At 35.8% G+C, this 21715-nt stretch overlaps 1 protein-coding gene across 1 annotated transcript in view; it reads right to left on the reverse strand.

The window, feature by feature from the left end:
• Nucleotides 1-21715, reverse strand: part of LOC136856618 (uncharacterized) — a 707676-nt gene that overhangs the window by 114092 nt on the left and 571869 nt on the right. The window contains exon 4 of the mRNA XM_067134550.1: nt 19274-19574. Within this exon, the coding sequence (XP_066990651.1) occupies nt 19274-19574 (301 nt within the window). The remainder of the gene's footprint in view (nt 1-19273; nt 19575-21715) is intronic.

Here is a 21715-nt window from a genome sequence, read left to right on the forward strand (position 1 = left end):
GTAGTGCCGTCAGTGTACCTCATGCGGTACCCTTAGGCATTACTTCCGGTTTTTGCTATGTCCCTTAGGCCCCTAGCTGCAACCCCTTTCATTCCCTTTACTGTACCTCCGTTCATATTCTTTTTCTTCCATCTCACCTTCCACTCTATCTTAACAATTGTTTCATAGTGCAACTGCGAGGTTTTCCTCCTGTTACACCTTTCAAACATTTTGACTCTCAATTTCCCTTCCAGTGCTGAATGACCTCTTAAGCCCCAGCACTTCGCTTTGGTTTAAATTATATATCTCATTCAATTCTATGTCCCACCTATAAAGTAAACAGACAAGGAACGAGAGTGACAAACATCCATCATAGACTCGAGTTTGATGTTGCCATACACCCATCAATATCATTTACTCGAATTTAGTCTTACAACCGAACTTTTCAATCATCCCACAAGGTAAGAAACATTATTATTATTATTATTATTATTATTATTATTATTATTATTATTATTATTATTATTATTCAGAAGATGGACTATGCTCATATGGAACAAGCCCACAGGGGCCACTGATCTGAAATTCAAGCTTCCAATGAATATTTTGGTGTTCACTGGAAACAAGTGACAGAAGGTAAAGGGAAATACAGAAAGAGATCAGTAATTAGAAAAACATAAATTAACAAATAAATAAATAAATGAAAATGTAGAAAAATCATTAAAATACACGGAGAATTGTACTGAGGGTAGAAATGCACTGCATATTCAATTGAACTTCTGAAGTTCCAATCATTAAGTAATCCGTCCCATAAGTCTTTTAAAGACACGAAAATGAAACAGACACGTGAAATTCTCACCTGGAGAAAATGAACGCACGAACCGCGGACCTCTCACACTAAATTCAAGCGTAAACTCAGGCAAACGAGGGTCGAATACCGCCGGACTTGGCCGCGACCCTGACTGAGATTAGTGGCGAGTGGTTTTAACCTTTGGTCCGGGGCGAACAAACAAGGATTCCTCTTAATGGAAACTCTCTCGCTCGCTCCTGACGAAGACCTTCTAAGTCTTCCTTTCTGTGAGGTGAATTGCCAATTCGAAAATTTGCTTTGATGTAAATGGGCAAATTGGTGTTGCAGTTGTGTAAGCCATTAGTGAGCGTTTCATAGTGAAATGGATTGCTAAAATGGGAGAAGAGAAAGAGGCTTCACGGCTGAAAGGATAGGCGTAGCTACAGGAAGAATTGACAAGTAAAATGCGTAATGACTATAATTAAGGTTTAATTAAGTCATACTTCCTTTCTATTCAATATATATATATATATATATATATATATATATATATATATATATATATATATATATATATATATATATATATATATATATATATATATATATGTATATACAAGAATGTCTTTTACTGTAATACAACAGTATATTAACTCAAAAAGGTCCATAAAACACTATTTGAACGTTGCAACCATATATTTCGAGCACTTCCTTCTGTGCCCCTGTTCACTGGTAAAATATATATACAGTATATATACATTTACATATAATTATATACACATATACATTCAGACTGATAGAACAGATATAACTGTAAGCCTTTTCCATCTCAGAATGGGCTCATGTCCTCAGATGAATCGTGCAGTCTTAAACCAGTCAGTACACTATACAAGAGAGTCCCCTTAAAAATTATTCTTGCATAAACTCCATTACCATCGAAATAGCTAAAATCACTGTTAACAGCAATCCGTGGTACATCTCTGACAACTCTTTTAGGAAGTTCTTCTCAATCAAATAAAATGTGCACAGTTTCCTCTTCTTTAAAATATTCGCAGTTTTCATAATGAATACTTCAGCCACATAATACACCCCTTGCTTAAATTCACACCGTTGTCCTGTCATCTGCTATAATTCTTTGATAAAAAAAGGTAAAAAATGCGTCGAAGTTTCTTCGGCGTAATCGAGTTTACTGTACAGCCGCTAGTGTATAATCAAGGCCACCGAAAATAGATCTATATTTCGGTGGTCTCGGTATAATACTGTATGAGCCGTGGCCCATCAAACTTTAACCACGGCCCGGTGGTGGTATATCCTATATCGTTGCCACAAGCACGATTAGTGCTAACTTTGACCTTAAATAAATAAAAACTACTGATGAGGGCTAGAAGGCTGCAATTTGGTATGTTTGATGATTGGAGGTTGATTGATCAACATACAAATTTGCAGCCCGCTAGCTTCTGTAGTTTTTAAGATCTGTGGGCGGACAGGAAAAGTGCGGACAGAATAATGTGCGGACGGGACAGACAAAGCGGCACAATAGTTTTCTTTTACAGAAAACTAAAACCACCTTATTTCTTGGCAGCTATTTATGAGAAACATTATCTCCCTGAAAATCATCGCATTTCGCCCAACACGTTTTGCTTTCTAGAGAGGAAAAATAACTATCTAGAACGAGTCACTCAGGAACTTGACCTCTGGCGGAGAACTCCCGACATAAACTAGACGCTGCTTGGTAACCCTAACTGAACCATGTTTTTAAATTCAGTGAAATGGATTCAGAAGTGCAGAAGGCAGACGTCATTATCCTCAAAACCTCTTTTCGTCCTCACGACGCGCCCACAGAATCCCACTTACAGGCAATACTTGTATTTCACGGCTGGCCTCATTAACCTTAATCGTGCCCGATGTCATTAACCTACCTTCTGCAATTAAGTGAAGCTGAAACAAATAATTGAATGTTGTAGGAGGTAGAAAGTGTTTAAATTACTTGGGTCTTTTACCAGTTTCATTCGCCATTATGGACTTCGCTAGAAAACGAAAGCACTATAAAAGTTATTTTATAGTGGGGCCACTCTGGGATAGGATAAGAATATCAAATTTAAGCCAAAGGGTAAGTGCTAGGACCTATGACGTCATTTAGCGCTGAAAATGATGATGAAACAATTGTTAGAAGAGGGTGACAAGTACGCTAGCAGAGAGAGAATATGAACGGAGGTAAAATAAAAGGAATTTTAGGATTCGCAGCTAAGAGGCGAAGGGATCGCTACAAAGAACCTTAAGCAATGCCTACAGTGAACCGCATGAGGTGCACTGACGGCATTACACCACTACGGGAGCCACTTTGGGAGATGTACAAGATTTTTTAATGTGTAATTTATATAAAACATTCTTATTTTGCTCGACCGTACATTAATTCAAAGACATCGGTAAACAAAAATAAGTAGGAAATGGATCACTTACCACCACTCACCAAATGTCTTCTTACTGTAACCAAAACAAACAGCATTAAATCACTTTTTTCCTAGACTAAACAGATACTGTAACTGGCAACTTGAAGATAAAATAGTCTTTAATGACCATCGAGGTCGTTCAAACCAGGCTTAGTCAACTTTCCACGACGTGATTGCATTCCGCTCAGCCTGCTTCTAAAACAAGACCCTTTGTAGTCAAAGCTCTGTTAAGCTAGGCTCACACGTACTTACATACCACAACAAAACCACACCACAAACCAGTGGTTATAGTGTAGGCAGCTGGTTAATCATAGAGAAAACGCTTGTTAATCCTCAGACGAGCCAATTACTGAAGTCGACTTCGACTGCTGCCGCAATGAGTGGGTGGTATCACCCACAAAACTGTCGTAGAGTGCAGTTGAGTATACTCACACTCCCACAGTCCGAAGTAAGAACCAGTGGCTGCCGACAGCGAATCCGGTACTAAATTAACCTCAAGTTCCCATTAAAATGGGTTCACAACCTTCTACCGATTCCTTTATTCTTGGGATACAGAGCATCAGTTTGCCTGTGTCTGTTACCTTTCTTTTGATGTTAAGCAATAGTACCGCTATCAATCTGATTGCAGCTATTTCTTAAATGGACTAAAATATTATTTCATATAAAGCCAAAGGACCAATCTAATCTCAAACAAGAAATTCTTTGGACACCAACGAACACAAACCAAGTGACACATAACAAACAAACAGCAATACACTTCCAGAGCAAATGCAATGTTCCCCCCCTCACCCCCACTGGCCCAACTACCCCCTACCCTCCCCACACCCCCGAAAATAAAAAAAGGAAATCACACTCTCCATTCCTAATGCAGAGAGAGAGAGAGAGAGAGAGAGAGAGAGAGAGAGAGAGAGAGAGAGAGAGAGAGAGAGAGAGTATATGATGTGTGGAACATAAAAGCAAATCAAAAGATGAAACATGAGGGGAAAGAGCAAGAGAGGGAAACCTCGAGTTTAGAAAGAATGAATAACAAAGTGAGGAAAAGAAGCAAAGATTGATAAACGAGAGAGAGAGAGAGAGCCAGTAGCAGAGGCAGCGTTGGCAGACCACCCAATGAACCTCGGGAAAATGCATTTTTGCTCACTTCCCTTCGCTCCCTCTCGTTATTTCATCGCCGAGGTTATTTGGCGTACTCGGAAGAACGCAAATGAGAGGTTGTTACCTTGCATTGCGGCTTCGTATGTACGATTTTTCTTCCTTTATTTTGTAACGGCGTAACGTCCAGGTGAATGTGTGCATTTCTCTCTCTCTCTCTCTCTCTCTCTCAATATTACGGTCCTGATTGTAAGGGCATGTCTATTCATGTGTGCATTCTCTCTCTCTCTCTCTCTCTCTCTCTCTCTCTCTCTCTCTCTCTCTCTCTCAATATTACGGTCCTAAATGAAAGGGTATTTCTATTCATGTGCGCATTCTCTCTCTCTTTCTCTCTCTTTCAATATTACGGTCCTGATTGTAAGGGCATGTCTATTCATGTGTGCATTTTCTCTCTCAGTATTACAGTCCTAAATGTAAGGGTATCTATTCATGTGTGCATTCTCTCTCTCTCTCTCTCTCTCTCTCTCTCTCTCTCTCTCTCTCTCTACTACGGTCCTGAATGTAAGGGCATATATCTATCCATAAATTTGAAACTTCATCTCTGTGGATCACTAACTGAAGCGCGCAACTGCTTGTTTGAAAAGTGTTTCAGTTCGAAAAATGAATCTATCTCTGTCATTACTGAGCCGAGGATGTCAAACTTGAGTGTAATTTCCTGCACCAGTTGACATAACTAAACAAGTGTGTATGTGTGTGTGTGTTCGCGCGTGTGTAAGCACGCAATTTTCATGAGAACTAAGCATGATAGCTCCTATTATGACTGCCTAAAATTTACGGCAAACGTACAAATCACCAGTTGATTTCAAACACAACCACCACCTAAACTGATTTCTTTTTTGCTTGAGGGAACACGGATACGCATTAAGAACTGGAGATATGAATAATGCTTTATTTGCGTATCATCAAATAAGGGTAAGCTGTCACTTCAAACAAAAAAAGGAAAATTGAAGGTACCCTCACTAGGGAAGCACCAAATTTACAACTTAAACGACAGAAACTACTACTAGTTTGACAGTTTATTATCCTATTTGTAATCCTAGCAGCCAGCCTTGAAAAAGACCGTCAGGTCGAGAGTGCATAGCATTGATGTGTTTTCAGATGGCCATTTGGGAATGGCCGGAGCTAATGATGATCTTTCTTCCATGCTTTAATCTAGTTTCCGTGTTTCTTCGCCATCATTTCGCAGTAAACAGAGCAAGGTATCTCAGATAAATAATACTCTCAGAGAGAGAGAGAGAGAGAGAGAGACTTCAATTGAAACTGAAGATGACCTCGCTATTTATAACTAGTTTCACATGACTACACACTCACTATAGGGAAAATAGAAGTTGATATATATATATATATATATATATATATATATATATATATATATATATATATATATATATATGTATAATATATATTAAATTATATTTTATATAGACATATATATAATTATATAATAGCCACAATGCCCTCTTATATACATACATACTTTATGACCGCCCCTTTACAGACGTATATTCTTTATATATCCACTCCAATATATTCCTCCAATATTCAATAAGGGATGTCCCCCCCCAAAAAAAAAAATAAAACTCCATTCATCCATGAAAACGAAAGGCAATAAGATGTCGAGGAAAAATAATCCATCAAGAGCAACCACTCTGTAACCCCAAGAGAACAATTGAACCATTCCTTCTCCCACTACATACCAAGATTGGCAACGTTAGAGTCAACTCGATTCTATTCAGCTTCCCTCTCAAAGACATTGTAAATATGGCTAGATGTACGTTTCGAGATAATTTCACCACAAAAGAAATCTCGAGGGAATTATCCTTAATGCTTTGTAAGCAAAGGAGAGGGGATAAATATAGCAAGTTTAGATTGTAAAGGCACGTACCACTACTTGGAAGGATCGTGGTATCAACACTCGACCTCGTAAGGGGATAGAAAGGTGTGTTTGCTTTGATTGTACATCATGATATGAAGGGAAGCACCCACATCCCCGCCTCTCTCTCTCTCTTTCTCTCTCTCTCTCCCCTCCCTCGTTTATCAATCTTTGCTTCTTTTCCCACTTTGAAATTCAGTCTTTCTAAACTCAAGTATCTCTCTCTCTTTTCTCAATCTTTGCTTCTTTATCTCACTTTGAAATTCAGTGATTTCTAAACACAAATCCTCTCTCTCTCTCTTGTAACAATCGTTGCCTTTTTTCACTGCTTTCTTAATCATTGTCTCTAAAAACAAACATTTTCAGGTTACAAGACAAATAACAGCGATATAAATGTATTTATAACACAGATATCTTTAAAAGAAATATTATCAGTCTTTCTTTGTTTTCCTACACATTGATATGGAAGAAATAATGGTCAGGTAAATGCATTTGTATGAGTCAGAAATATATTTTTTTAAGAAGAAAAAGTTCCATATATAAATTTATAAACTTGGATATCACATATATAAAACATATATATATATATATATATAATCCAGGTAACTGAAGACCTATATATATATAGTCATTTATTTCTGTTCCATATTGTGTTATTATATATATATTCTATATATATATATATATATATATACATATATATTATATATATAGATATAATGATGTAAGTCTGTGTGTGTGTGTGTGTGTGTGTGTGAGAGAGAGAGAGAGAGAGAGAGAGAGAGAGAGAGAGAGAGAGAGAGAGAGAGAGAGAGAGAGAGAGGAATAATTCCATTCCCGATTTACAAGACGTTAGTTGGTCCCAGAGACCATCCCCAGTCCGCCCACTTGTGTGGCTAATGATTATGAGGGGACGAAGTCTGACCAGAGGGGTCATCTTAGGCCACTGGTTCCCTTTCTCTAAGTGGACGTGGAAGAGGAAATTAATTAACTGGATGGTCGCTTCGCCCCCTTTGCTAGAACTGGCTAGCTTTCCTGCATGAGTGCTTGCTTTCTGTACCAGGGATTCCTATGGTGACCTTCCGATTTTCTTTGGATGTGAATTCCAAACAGCAGAATCTTAGAGGACAACTGATATTAGAATAGAATATGGAATTTAGGCCAAGAGCTGGGACCTATGAGGTCATTCAGCGGTGAAAAGGAAATTGAGAGTAGAAATGTCTGAAAGGTGTAACAGGAGGAAAACCTAGCAGTTGCTCTATGAAACAACTGTTAGAGAGGGTGGAAAGTAAGATGGAAGAAGGAGAACAAGAACGGAGATACAGTAAAAGGAATGAAAGAGGTTGCAGCTAGGGGCCGAAGACGCTGCAAAGAACCTTAATGAATGCCTACAGTTTACCGCGTGATGTTAGCTGACGGAATTACTCCCCTACGGAGGACAATTGATATTGATAACACTGAACAAAACACAAAAATAGAAGACGATGGAATCCAGGGTTAAACTGAAACTACTGGATAAATTTACATGTGAATCATTTGCTAACTGGGTATCGATGAGTATGCAATAATGTCCAGTAAGGTTTCGAGAATAAAGAAACATTTTCATTCATAACCAGCTCCATGAAATTCAAGAGATTCCCATTTTTTGTGCTTTACCATTTTTAGAATTCAATATCATTCAACTGCCCAACAGAAATCTAATTAAATGCTTAGAATGGATTAACCATGTTTATTTTATTACCGCGTATAAATTCTGCAATTCTTTAACGTATCTGCTCCTTCTAAATTTAAATTCTCACCTTCAGCTAAGTAACACCAAGTTTTTTTTTCTCCAAGTTTTACCTGGAACCTGCAGCTTTGGATTCTGGGATGCTTCTTGAACAACAACAGGTGGGATATGTTCATCTCACCCAGATGCTGACTCGCAACCATGAAGACTTTACTTGTCCTACAACAACGCCATGTTTGATCCGTTACTAAAAGCTCTTCATTTGGATGTAAGCAAGTTCTAAGGAACAGATATTTTTACTAAATAACTGTGGAGGCTAACAATGACCTTTCTCGTGTTCCATGAATTCTTTAGAAACTCAAGATCATGTCAAGATTAGCGAACCCACTCGCAACAGGGTTCGCTATTCTTCACAAGAAGATTATTGGGTTCATTATTCGTTACATGGGAATAATCGGGTTCGCTGTTCTAGACATGAACACTTCGGTACCAGACACCTGATCTCCCAGGGGCTAGCACTAAACAAGGCGAAATACATTCGACCCCCCAGGGGCTAGTACTAAACACGGCGAAACAGCGTGGATGAATCACTGTTTCGCCGTGTTTAGTACTAGCCCTCATGTGGAATTAGAGTTCGGCAAGGGTTGGCCATTCTTTAAATGGGGATCACTGGGTTCGCTGTTCTTGATATGGAGATGTTGGGTTCGCTAATCTTGTCATGAACCGAAACTCAGAACATACTAAACAATTGTGAAACCTAACAATAACCTTTCGTACGTTCCAAGAATACTTTAGAAACTCAAAACAAACTACCTTGTTGAAATCCAAGTGTTTAGAAGTTGTCCTTTTAATTTTTGTCCACATTTTCACTTTCTACGGTTCAAAATGACACAGGTGACTTCACGGTGCACTACTGTGGACGTTCAATTTGGAAACTTCCTCTGCACAAAGTAGGTCATTATAACCTATGTTCAAGTAGGTTTTCACCTGGTGTGCAAAGGTTTCCCTTTCAATCAAATTTTGATCATGATGGCACGAGGATGGCGGAGCTAAAATAGTTTCCGAAATTTCGAAATTTAGAAATATGAAAATCTATTTACCAAAAAGAATTACAAACCGAAATGCATGTTCTATTCCTAATGTACTACTTCATAAAATATGTATATATTAGGATATGTATATAAACATTAATGACAATAGCATTCAGTGAAGAATATGAAAAGAAAGATATAATCCTATGCAACAGAGTCGTACTTTGCTCACCAGCAACCAATCTAAATTTTTTTAAACATTTAAAAGAACCAAAATACATTTTCTTAACCTGCCTAACTCTCTCTCTCTCTCTCTCTCTCTCTCTCTCTCTCTCTCTCTCTCTCTCTCTCTCTCTCTCTCTCGTTTAAAAGTTATTGTTTGAGAATTTTTACCAAGACTTTAATTTTGAAAAAAAAAGTTACTTAAACGTTTTACTAAATAAAGGGCTCTTGTCATCAACGACGATAACTGTTTAAAGATAATTAACCAATTTTATGGCTCTGACGACATTTAAATATAATCACCTACCAAATAGATTACGTGTACAAACTCCAATAGATGGCCTCCACTTCGAAAGTAAATCATATAAAAAAAGTTTTTATAAAGAAGGGGGAAAAAAGAAAAACAAAAACGTACCACATATCACTTATGCTACACAAACTCCTATAGATGCCCTCCACTTCAAAAATAAAAGTTTTAATAAAAGAAAAAAAACATACCATGTATTACATGGGCTGCACAAACTCCAACAGTGCTTTCCATTTCAAAAATAAAAGTTTTAATAAAAAAAAAGCATACCATATATTACATGGTTACACAAACTCCAATACATGACCTCCACTTCAAAAATAAAAGTTTTAACAAAAGAAAAAAAAACATACCATATATTACATAGGCTACACAAACTCCAATAGATGCCCTCCACTTCAAAAACAAATCATATAAAAAAGTTTTAATAAAAAGAGGAAACAAGAAAACCCCAAAAATACCATATATTACTCAGGCTCACAAACTCCAATAGATGCCCTCCACTTCAAAAATAAATCATATAAAAACCGTTTTCATAAAAAAAAGAGGCAAAAAGAAAAAGAAAAAAAGCAAAACGTACCATAGTGGACTCGCGCAAGCGTTTCCATCTAATCCTTGACGGATTGACTTTATGGTGTTTCCCATTCTCACAAATCGGATTTACTTAAGAGAAAGAATGGGTTACATCGCCGTAAATCCTGCGGAATGCCTGTGATACTGGAAGCGTTACGTCCCTTGAAAAATACACTACAAAGTAGAATAAAAAAAGCAAAAAAAAAAAAAAAGCATGTATTCTTGGTGATCCAAGAGTATGTGATCTTAGGCCCCTAAAGTTTTTTTTTTATTTTTTTATTTTGCGTTGTGTGTCATTCAATGACTTGCTTTGAGCAAACTCTATTTTTTATATTACTGGAATGTATATACATACATACATACATACATACATACATACATACATACATACACACATACACACGCACACACACAATATATATATACTGTATATATGCGTATGTGTGTGTATGTATATATATATATATATATATATATATATATATATATATATATATATATATATATATATATATATATAATTTTTTTAAGTGAAAGGTGCACATATGTAAAATAGCACTGAATACTACAAAAGAAAGATTTCACGGCTAAAATTTCGATGTTTTCAAAACAACTAACTCGCCTATCTTCAAGTATGAAGCAGTGCAAGTGAAAAATACAAAGCCTAACTAATAAACCGAGTTAATCAACAGAACTACTGTACAGTTCTATATGGAGAAGTCTGACCATACAAGACCAATAATGGAATATCCACAAATATAAGGGCATTATAAAATTCCAAAATAAGATACTAAGGTCCACAGTGAGAAACAATCAAGATGATGATCCGAATATAAAACAAACACACAAAAAATATAAAGTAGAACCAATTAATCAGCGAATATACAGACTGGCAACCAAAATACGGAGTAAAATAGTTCAATACAATGGAGAAGTAACGGAGGAATCGGAAGCAGAATACCACAGACTAAGGACATATTTCAACAAATAACTCGGTTCCTCTGAATACTAGGCGCGTTTCAGTACTCTTAACCCTCACGAGAGCGGGAACTAATCCCCCTTGAATAAAAAAAAAAAATACTCTTCCCCATTCTTCGTTCGAAAAGAAAAAGAGAAAAATGGCTGACCTAATCTTTCTGAGTAAAAGAACCAGGTTCGAATCTCGAGCGATAAAGAAGTTCCAACCTATTTTCCGCAGGTGTGAATCTGTCAGGAGCGATCTCCTCCTGGGGGATATGCCGCTACTGTTCAGATCGGTGAGACTTTGTGTATTTAACGAATGTACCCCGTGGGGGAGTGGGGGATTGTGGCGCGGGGAGTGATGTCAGTGCCCCTGCACTACGGGCATTACTTTCAAGGTTTTTTGCAGCGTCCCTTCGGCCCCTAGCTGAAAACCCTTTCCATTCCTTTTTACTGTACCTCCTTTCACATTCTTTCTTTCCTCTTACTTTCCACCCTCTCCTAACAATTGTTTTATGGTGTAACTGCAAGGTTTCCTCCTGGTACACCTTTCAAACCTTTTTGTCAATTTCCCTTTCAGCGCTGAATGACCTCATAGGTCCCAGCGCTTGGCCTCTGGCCTAAATTTTATATTCCCTTCCCTTTGCTATACCTCCGTTCATATTCTCTTTCTTCCATCTTACTTTCCACCCTCTCCTAACAATTGTTTCAACATTATTTTCAGCGCTGAATGACCTAATAGGTCCCAGCGCTTGGCCTTTGGTCTAAATTTTATATTCCAGGTACACGAATGAAAATAAACAACTTTCACACAATAATTGCTGTGTTGAGTGCTGTCGTGAAATTGTCACTGACACGGGGAAGGGAATTTGTTGTTGCAGAAGTGACACAAACCGACTTCTTTATCATTTTTAATTGGGATGAAAATTAAATTCTAATCTAAATAAGATGCACTTTCATATCATCACTTTTCTTCCCAAAAGTTGTACGTGTTCATATGAAAAAATAAATTTTATCATTAACTTACGTGAGATTCCACCGAGCAAAAATAGCATTAACTTACGATATTAAAATCTGGATAAAAAAATCCACCGAGCAAAAAACACATTTATCATTAACTAAATTAAACAAATAAGCATTGAAAATAGAAAAGAATAGAATATGGAATTTAAATTAAACAAATAAGGATAAAGTTCAATAGAATACCTGGAATTTAGGTCAAAAGCCCAATCTGGACCTATAACGGAAATTGACAGTAAAAGGTTTGACAGGTGTAACAGGAGAAAAACCTCGCAGTTGCACTATGAATCAACTGTTAGAAGAGGGTGGAAAGTAGGATGGAAAAAAGACAGAATATGAACGGAGGTACAATAAAAGGAATGAAAGGGGTTACAGCTAGGGATCTTAGAGACGCTGCGAAGAATCTTAAGTAATGCCGACAGTGCTTATCATTGTTTGTGCAATTCTGTAAATTATATATTGAAATAAAAGTGTCATTTCAATCTATTCAGGGGAAATTTACACCTCACTTCATAGGACACCAGTACACGTTAAGTTCTTCAAGCCACTTAAAAATCTTTGAAACAAAGACATCTTTGAAACAAAGACACAAAATAAATTCCGATTATTCTTGCCCTTGTTTTACTCTATCATGACTGCTTTAAATTCTGTACTGAATAAGAGAGGGCTGGATTTCCACAGCAATTATCGAGTGAATTCTTGGAGTGTCTCATTAATATCTGTTACTTCTTTATAATGAACACTACATCCTTTGGAAGCTTGAATTTCAAGTCAATGGCCCCTGTGGGCTTGTTCCAGATGAATAGGGTTCATCTTCTAGATAATAATAATAATAATAATAATAATAATAATAATAATAATATAATAATAATAATGCTAAGAGATTCATAATTTCGTGAAAAACAATGTGTAATAAAAATCGACAATTATGTAGTAAATATATTACTATGTAAAATATATAGTAATATATTTATTTACTATATATAATTGTGGATTTTTATTACACAGAATAATAATAATAATAATAATAATAATAATAATAATAATAATAATAATAATAATAATAACATTCTTTGGAAGCTTGAATTTCAAGTCAATGGTCCCCGTGGCTTGTTCCAGATGAACAGGGCTCATCTCCTGAATAATAATAATAATAATAATAATAATAATAATAATAATAATAATAATAATAATAATAATTTGCAATAAAATCAATAATAATAATAATAATAATAATAAAACACTGAAAAACTCAGCACTGAAAACTAGCTGCTAGAGGCAGCTCCAAGCATAAAAACACACAGAAATCAACTGATCTTTTTCTCGGCGATTGTAAATTCAATCATTTTTCACTGTCAGTCAATTTTATTCAGCTCCTTTCCGAGTAACGGATGTTTTTCTCGCTCAGAAAAAAAACCCTAAAAAAAAAAAAATAATTTCTTTTACTATTTTTCACAGGAAAATCTGACAAGTTTTAAAAATTCTGACATATGCTAATCGCCCATCTGTTTATATGACAGGCTATCGAATTCAGTGTTGCTGCCTCGCTTGGGTTTGTCAAATTTCTTATTCAGCTTTCATATTAAATAACAGATGGAATTAATATAAATTAGCACTGATATACAAAACTGAAACCCAAAATATAAATATTATATATAAAAAGAAATGTGTATAAATACATGTGTATATATATAATCTTAAATTACATATATATGTAAATATATATATAAATATATATATGTATATATATATGTATATATATATATATGAGAGAGAGAGAGAGAGAGAGAGAGAGAGAGAGAGAGAGAGAGAGAGAGAGAGAGAGAGAGAGAGAGAGAGAGCCCGTTTTAATCATTTCCTTCATTAATGAACCAATTTATGACACAATTTCCAGATTCACAGAATGAATTCAACTTAACATTACTGCAAATGACAAGTCTGCACAATTACGCGAATGGCTGAATTCATCCGCAATTCAACAGTAATTTGAATATAATGGGCAACTGTTTCGTGTAATTAAAAAAAAAAAAGATATTTTAGTTAATTGGCTCATGTGATGATTACGCCATTGCCGAGCGACCAATAAAAAGAAAAAAAAATCCTTATAAAACAGCTAATGACAAATTTGGAGAAAATAACTGAATAATTACATTTCCTTTGCATAAAAGACAGGTTGTTTTTGGAAATGGAAAAAAAAAAAAGGTATTTTGAGTAATTACCTTCGCAAATTCCTCTTGAAACAGAGGAAAATGAATTTTCCCCCGTGAGTCTGTCTGGCAAACCAGAATTGATTAGCGTGGCCACCACAATATGCCCCGTCGACATGTTGGCAACTTATCGCATACATACTATAAACATGTTGGCAACTTATCGCATACATATCATAAACATGTTGGAAACAATTCAACGACAGTAAACTGCACTGAACCTTTGGCAAATGCTGGATAATCGTGTGAAGCACTGGTTAGAACTACCAGTAAGTCGCTGACTTGTATTCAACATGTTTGTTTTGTGTTTGCGATAAGTTGCCAAAATTTCAAAGTTATGCTGTACCGCCTGATATAGATATAAATAAAGTCTCCTAAAGTTATGATTTGTAAAGGGGTTGTAAAGCCCAAATGATCGAATTAATATACAAATTAAAATATCTTTGGGGCGACCTTAGGTTGCAGAGGTGGAAAACAGAAATAAGAAAGAAGTAAGAATGCGCCGAAGTTTCTTCAGCGCAATAGAGTTTTCTGTACAGCATATAATGCTGAATGAAACTCTCAGCCACGGTCCATGTAACTCTCAGCCGGCGGTGGTGGCCTGCATTGTTATATTGCCAGACCTTTAATAAAATAAAAATTACTGAGGCTAGAGGGCTGCAATTTGGTATGTTTGATGATTGGAGAGTGGATGATCAACATACCAACTTGCAGCCCTCTAGCCTCATTAGGTTTTAAGATCTGAGGGCGGACAGAAAAAGTGCGGATGGATAGACAAATAGCCAACTCAACAGTTTTCTTTTACAGAAAACTAAAAAAACTGTACATTCCTGTCTATTAAAGGAACTGAACAATACAAGTATGGAATTAAATTTGTCTAATTTTCACACGGGTTCTCTAAAATGGACGGGGGTGAATGCTTTCATGAAGAAATTTTACTCAGGTTAAAGTTATATTTTCCCACCAACCAAACTCTTAGACTTTCACAGATTACTATAATCTTTTTTGGAGATGTCCTTATCATTATGAAATCTCACAAATATGTTTTTAGTATGAAATCCTATAACTAACCTTTAATTTTTTTTTATTATCAATGTACTTCTAATGCACATTTAATATACTTTTATACCTCTGAGAAAAAAAAGCTCAACTTATTGAATTGAATTGAGTACAGAATTTATACCAAAGGCCAAGCACTGGGACCTATGAGGTCATTCAGCGCTGAAACGGAAACTGACAGTAAAAGGAGGTACAGTAAAAAGGAACGAAAGGGGTTGCAGGTAGGGGCCGAAGGCACGCTGCAAAGAACCTTTAGTAATGTCTACAGTGCACCGCATGAGGTGCACTGAAGGTTCTATCCCCCTACGGGGTTAACGTATTCACAACTGGGCCTACGATTCTACTGGGGAAGGAAGGGGGGGCCGGCGGGACTCTGAAGTAACGCACTGTAATGCAACCATATCCGCCAATTCGGCGAATTCTTCAAATTCATTAACACCCGAGCAAGGAAAAAATGAGTAATTATCTCTCTCTTATTCATTCAAAGTTACACCTCATCCAATTCCCTAATGAAATGGAAACAACAGACGGGGATAATAATGCCTGGAGGAGGAGGAGGAGGAGGAGGAGGAGGAGGAGGAGGAGGAGGAGGAGGAGGAGGAGGAGGAGGAGGAGGAGGAGGAGGAGGAGGAGGAGGAGGAAGGGTAGTGACGTAGCTTTCCCAGGTTGTTTGTGTCTCCAGATGAAGCCGCCACTATAACAATCGTCCTCATTATCCTCCCGAAATGAGGACAGGTGCAATTCCAGTTCAATTTCGCCCTCAATTCCCAGCCAATTGAGGACAATGCCGCCACCAAGCCAATAGCTATGTTTAGCTGTGTCTTCTTCCGTTTTCCTTTCTAATTTCTTTTTTCCCTCCTCTTCGTGGCTTCGATTTCCAAGCAGTTCGAGGAATGGAACGATGAGCGGAGGAATGGGAGAGTGTTAAGGATGCAAAGCTGTATTCCTTTCATTGAAACCTATTTTCTCTCTGGAAGGAAGGAAGGAATATAAAATTTTCCTTTCAAACTGAAAAGGAAGGAATATAAAATTTTCCTACTTTTTTCTCTGGAAGGAAGGAAGGAATATAAAATTTTCCTTTCACTGAAACCTATTTTCTCTCTGGAAGGAAGGAAGGAATATAAAATTTTCCTTTCACTGAAACCTATTTTCTCTCTGGAAGGAAGGAAGGAATATAAAATTTTCAATGAAACCTATTTTCTCTGGAAGGAAGGAAGGAATATAAAATTTTCTCTGAAACCTGGAAGGAAGGAAGGAATATAAAATTTTTGGCAAAACCTATTTTCTCTCAAGGAAGGAATATAACCTTTCACTGAAACCTATTTTCTCTCTGGAAGGAAGGAAGGAATATAAAATTTTCATTCAGAAACCTATTTTCTCTGAAACGGAAAATATAAAATTTTCCTCACTGAAACCCATTTTTCTCTCTAGAAGGAAGGAAGCAGGTTTGAAACCTATTTAACTGGAAGGAAACCTCGTAGCTGGAAGGAAGAAACAATTGCTTTTGGCCAGGGAGCTGGGAATGTCGGATGGAAGAAAACGGGAGAGAATACTATGAATGTCGGATGGAAGAAAGAGAATATGAACAAAGGTACAGTAAAAGGAATGAAAGGGGTTGCAGCTACGGAATAGATCCAATGAAGGATAAAATTCCAAAAAAAAAAAAAATAATTTTCCCATCAGGAGAAAACAAATGGAAAAATGTCATCGTTTCCTGTTTTACGAAGAAAACCATCTTTTCACATCCGAAGCTCCTTTGCCTTCAAAACGAGAGAAGATAAAAAAACAGCATAAAAGGAGAGAAGCAGACGCAAAGAAACGTTTACATTAAAAAAAAAACAACTACAAATGGAATATGTTTCTCAACTGAAAGAAATATAATGGAAGCGTTCATTTGCATTAGAGGAATGACTGACAGAGCGACCACACTTCACAGAAAGTTGAGAGACTTCTTTCAGAAATGCAAAAGGATAAATTAAGATTTTCCTTAGGTAAAAAAAAAAATTATTCTTTTCTTCCATCACTACTCACGAATATCTGGTTTTTGTCTTTATTCGAGATAGAAATTAAATAAATTTTCGTTCAGTTAAATGGAATTATCTTAAAGGCTTCGAGTATGTATGTATGTATGTGTGTGTGTGTGTATATATGTATATATGTATATATATATATATATATATATATATATATATATATATATATATATATATATATATATATATATATATATATATATATATATATATATAGAGAGAGAGAGAGAGAGAGAGAGAGAGAGAGAGAGAGAGAGAGAGAGAGAGAGAGAGAGAGAGAATTACGTGAAAATTCGCAAAAAACGAAGATTATGAGAGATAAGGGACAGGTGCGCGCTTATAAACTAATATATATAAAAGAGAAATTACGAAAAATAAAAAAGGTATATAACTTGACTTTCGACTGTTGAGAAAATATTCAGAACAATGCCACTTGAATAAACATACAATCAAGATCTGAATCTTAACTGCACACATACACACAAACAAAAAAACGACAAAATTTGAACCTAACCGAACACCTTTAATGGTCAAGTTATCGTTAAACTTTACGAGCGTAAATGTCTTCTGAAATGGAGTTTGTACATAGTGAAATATCTTGATAGAGCAATAAATTTTTTTCGTATCGAAACCCAGGCGAGGAACAGTTTAAAAATTCTTCCACTTTCTGAACGAAAAGACTAATATATATATATATATATATATATATATATATATATATATATATATATATATATATATATATATATATATATATATATATATATATATATATATATATATATATATATATATATATATATATATATATATATATATATATATATATATATATATATATATATATATATATATATATATATATATATATATATATATATATATATATATATATATATATATATATATAAGATAAAATATATATATATATATATATATATCGACATTAGTCCTTTACTTAGCAGACTAGTGTCGAAAGGCCTCGCAGCACTTGTATGTTTTATCATTTATATATTCATCATTCCATATTTTCGTGATTCATACATATATATATATAATGTATATATTTGTATGTATATATACATATACATTATATATTGTATATACAGACATTTAAAGTATGAATTTCATACATTCCCAGTGGTTTATCAAACCTCATCAAAATCACAGCATTATATTTCCATTCATATTTGTTTCCCAAAATGTTCATACCATTCTTAATCAAAACTATAACGGCAATATTCAGCCCAGCAATTACTATGTTGATGAATCTATCAGCTGACATAAATGACTACGTATATGACTCAGTAGCAAGCTATTACAGCTGCTCCATCAACAAGCGTAACATTTAAGCACTCTTTGTCTTTTAACTTAATATCATTAATTTTTACTAAATTATCGGCTTTTCATTTATCGATTTGAAGATTTACGCTTCATGAGGACCGCAATGAATAATGAATGTGTCACCTAAAACAATGTTATACTTTTATAAACCATTTTTTTTGAATTATCTTTCAGTTGGCGTTTGGAAATTCAAACTTGAAAGATAAAATTAACCAATAACGTCACCTCTTTCGTGAGCTCTAGATTCTGAAAATAAAAAAATAAAAATTACAAAATGTTATTTGGAAAATTTCACAATTGTCAATGGCGAAAACGACCAGAGGAAGAAGAGGAAGAAAAAAAGAAGAAGAAAAGAAGAAGCAGAAGAAGAAGACGAAGGAGAAAACGAAGAAGAAGAAGAAGAAGAAGAAGAAGAAGAAGAAGAAGAAGAAGAAGAAGAAGAAGAAGAAGAAGAAGAAGAAGAAGAAGAGGAGGAGGAGGAGGAGGAGGAGGAGGAGGAGGAGGAGGAGGAGGAGGAGGAGACTAAAAAAAAAAAAAAACTCACCGAGGGTTATGATGCTGATGTGCCTCCACCCGAAATGACCGAGGGCGGTAAAAACGCCTCGGGCCATCTGCCGCGCCGTAGGCGTTACCATGGCAACGTGACTCCCCGTCGCCGCTGACGGCGACAACTCCTTGGCCTTCGCTCTATTGTTGTCCTTGGCGTCCAAATCCGTGACCTGGTCGGTTTTGGTGGAGGAAGTGGTGGTGGTGGGGGAGTTGGCGCCCTCTGGTTTCACCAACACGGCCTCGTCGGATCTGTCGCTCTTTTCGTCGTTTTCTGCGCTGCTCGATATTCTTGGAATCTGGGGACGACAAATAGAATAGAATATTGAGAATTTTGACCAAAGGCTGAGTGCTGGGACCTATGAGGTCATTCAGGACTGAAACGGAAATTGACAGTAAAAGGTTTGAAAGGTGTAACAGGAGGAAAACCTCGCAGATGCACTGTGAATCAATTGTTAGGAGAGGGTGGATAGCAAGATGGAAGAAAGAGAATGTGAATGGAGGTACAGTAAAAGGAATGAAAGGGGTTGCAGCTAGAGTCCGAAGGAACGCTGCAAAGAACCTTAAATAATACCTACAATTGGGGGGCGACAAATGAACATATTACGTAAGCTAGGCTAACAATGCACTCCAGAGAGAGAGAGAGAGAGAGAGAGAGAGAGAGAGAGAGAGAGAGAGAGAGAGAGAGAGTACCAATGAATGCACATAAAATGAAATGTATCTTCAAAGGATATTCATTCACTCTAAAAATGTCCTACTTGTTAATTCAGTATTTGTACCTCTTTCTAGTATGTGTACACTTTTCCAGTAAGTATACCCTTTTCTAGTATGTTTACCCTTTTCCAGTATGTGTACCTTTTACTAGTATGTGTACCTTTTTCTAGTAAGTGAACCTTTTTCCAATATGTGTATCTTTTATAGTATGTGAACCCTCCAGTAAAGTACGTTTTATAGTACGCGAACCCTTTTCTAGTATGCGTACCCTATTTCTATGTGAAAGTTAACCAATCTGCCAGTCTCTTTCACTCTTCCTATTTAAATCCTTTCAAATCCCAACCTTCTCTTGGTTTTTATGGTCCTGGAAGGATTAGGAAAGCTTGTTCAGCCATTTCGTATTTACATATTTAACATACAAATATGTTCAGAATCCGTCTGCTATACAAAGTAGACCAATGTCTTTATTGTATATGCATTATAATGAATAAATAATAATGATATACATTTGGGCAAAATCAAGCTATGCTGAAATGTTTTAATATTATGCATTGGACAATTATGGTAGCAAATATTCACTCCGAATGCATTACAGATTGACGTTTTGTACAATTATCCCAGATACCTATCTCTTCCCAGAGTACTCTGACATTCAGAAATCTTTATTTATCTCTTCCGAAATAGAAATCTTTAACTATCTCTTCCCAGACTTTTCTGACAATGAACAATCTCTAACTCACTCTTCCCAGAGTACTCTGACATTCAGAAATCTTTAACTATCTCTTCCTAAAGTTTTTTGACACTGAGTAATCTTTAGCTATCTCTTCCCAGAGTTTTCTGACAATGAAGAATCTTTAACTATCTCTTCCCAGAGTGCTCTGATCTTTAACTGTATCTTCCCAGAGTACTCTGATCTTTAATTGTCTCTTCCCAGAGTTTTCTGCCAATGAGCGATCTTTAACTATCTCTTCCCCAGAGTACTCTGTTATTTAGAAATCTTTAACTATCTCTTCCCAGTTTTCTGAAATTATGCAATCTTTAATTCTCTCTTCCCAAAGGACTCTGATCTTTAATTGTCTCTTCCCAGAGTTTTCTGACAATGAGCAATCTTAAACTATCTCTTCCCAGAGTTTTCTGACATTGGGCAATCTTTAACTATCTCTTCCCAGACTACTCTGATCTTTAACTATCTCTTCCCAGAGTAACTATCTCTTCCGACATTCAAAAATCCTTAACCATCTCTTCCCAGCGTACTCTGGCATTCAGCAAAATTAAAAAAAAAATTTTCAACACAAAAATCCAGTCACTGGAAAAAAACAGAGCTTATTGTGGCGACAAAAATCCCCCAAAAGTATTTTATTTAGATTAGCGAAATGTCAATTTCATTGCTGTAACCAGACGTCCAATTGAATTAAGCATACTGTGCGCCAATTTCAAATCTAACTAGCGAACAGGTACCAATGAAATTTCGATAAATTAAACACTGCTTTGGCCTCGCTCGCGTGATCAATTAAAATCGTCTGTTTCTTTTTTCTTTAATATTTTTATTCCGATAATTTTATCGGGGTCTCGACAATATTTTTCTTTATAAGTTAATATATATGCATATATATATATATATATATATATATATATATATATATATATATATATTTATATACACATATATTATAATTTTATATATATATATATATATATATATATATATATATATATATATAAAAAT

Source organism: Macrobrachium rosenbergii, chromosome 36, assembly GCF_040412425.1.
Source record: "Macrobrachium rosenbergii isolate ZJJX-2024 chromosome 36, ASM4041242v1, whole genome shotgun sequence".
NCBI lineage: Eukaryota > Metazoa > Arthropoda > Malacostraca > Decapoda > Palaemonidae > Macrobrachium > Macrobrachium rosenbergii.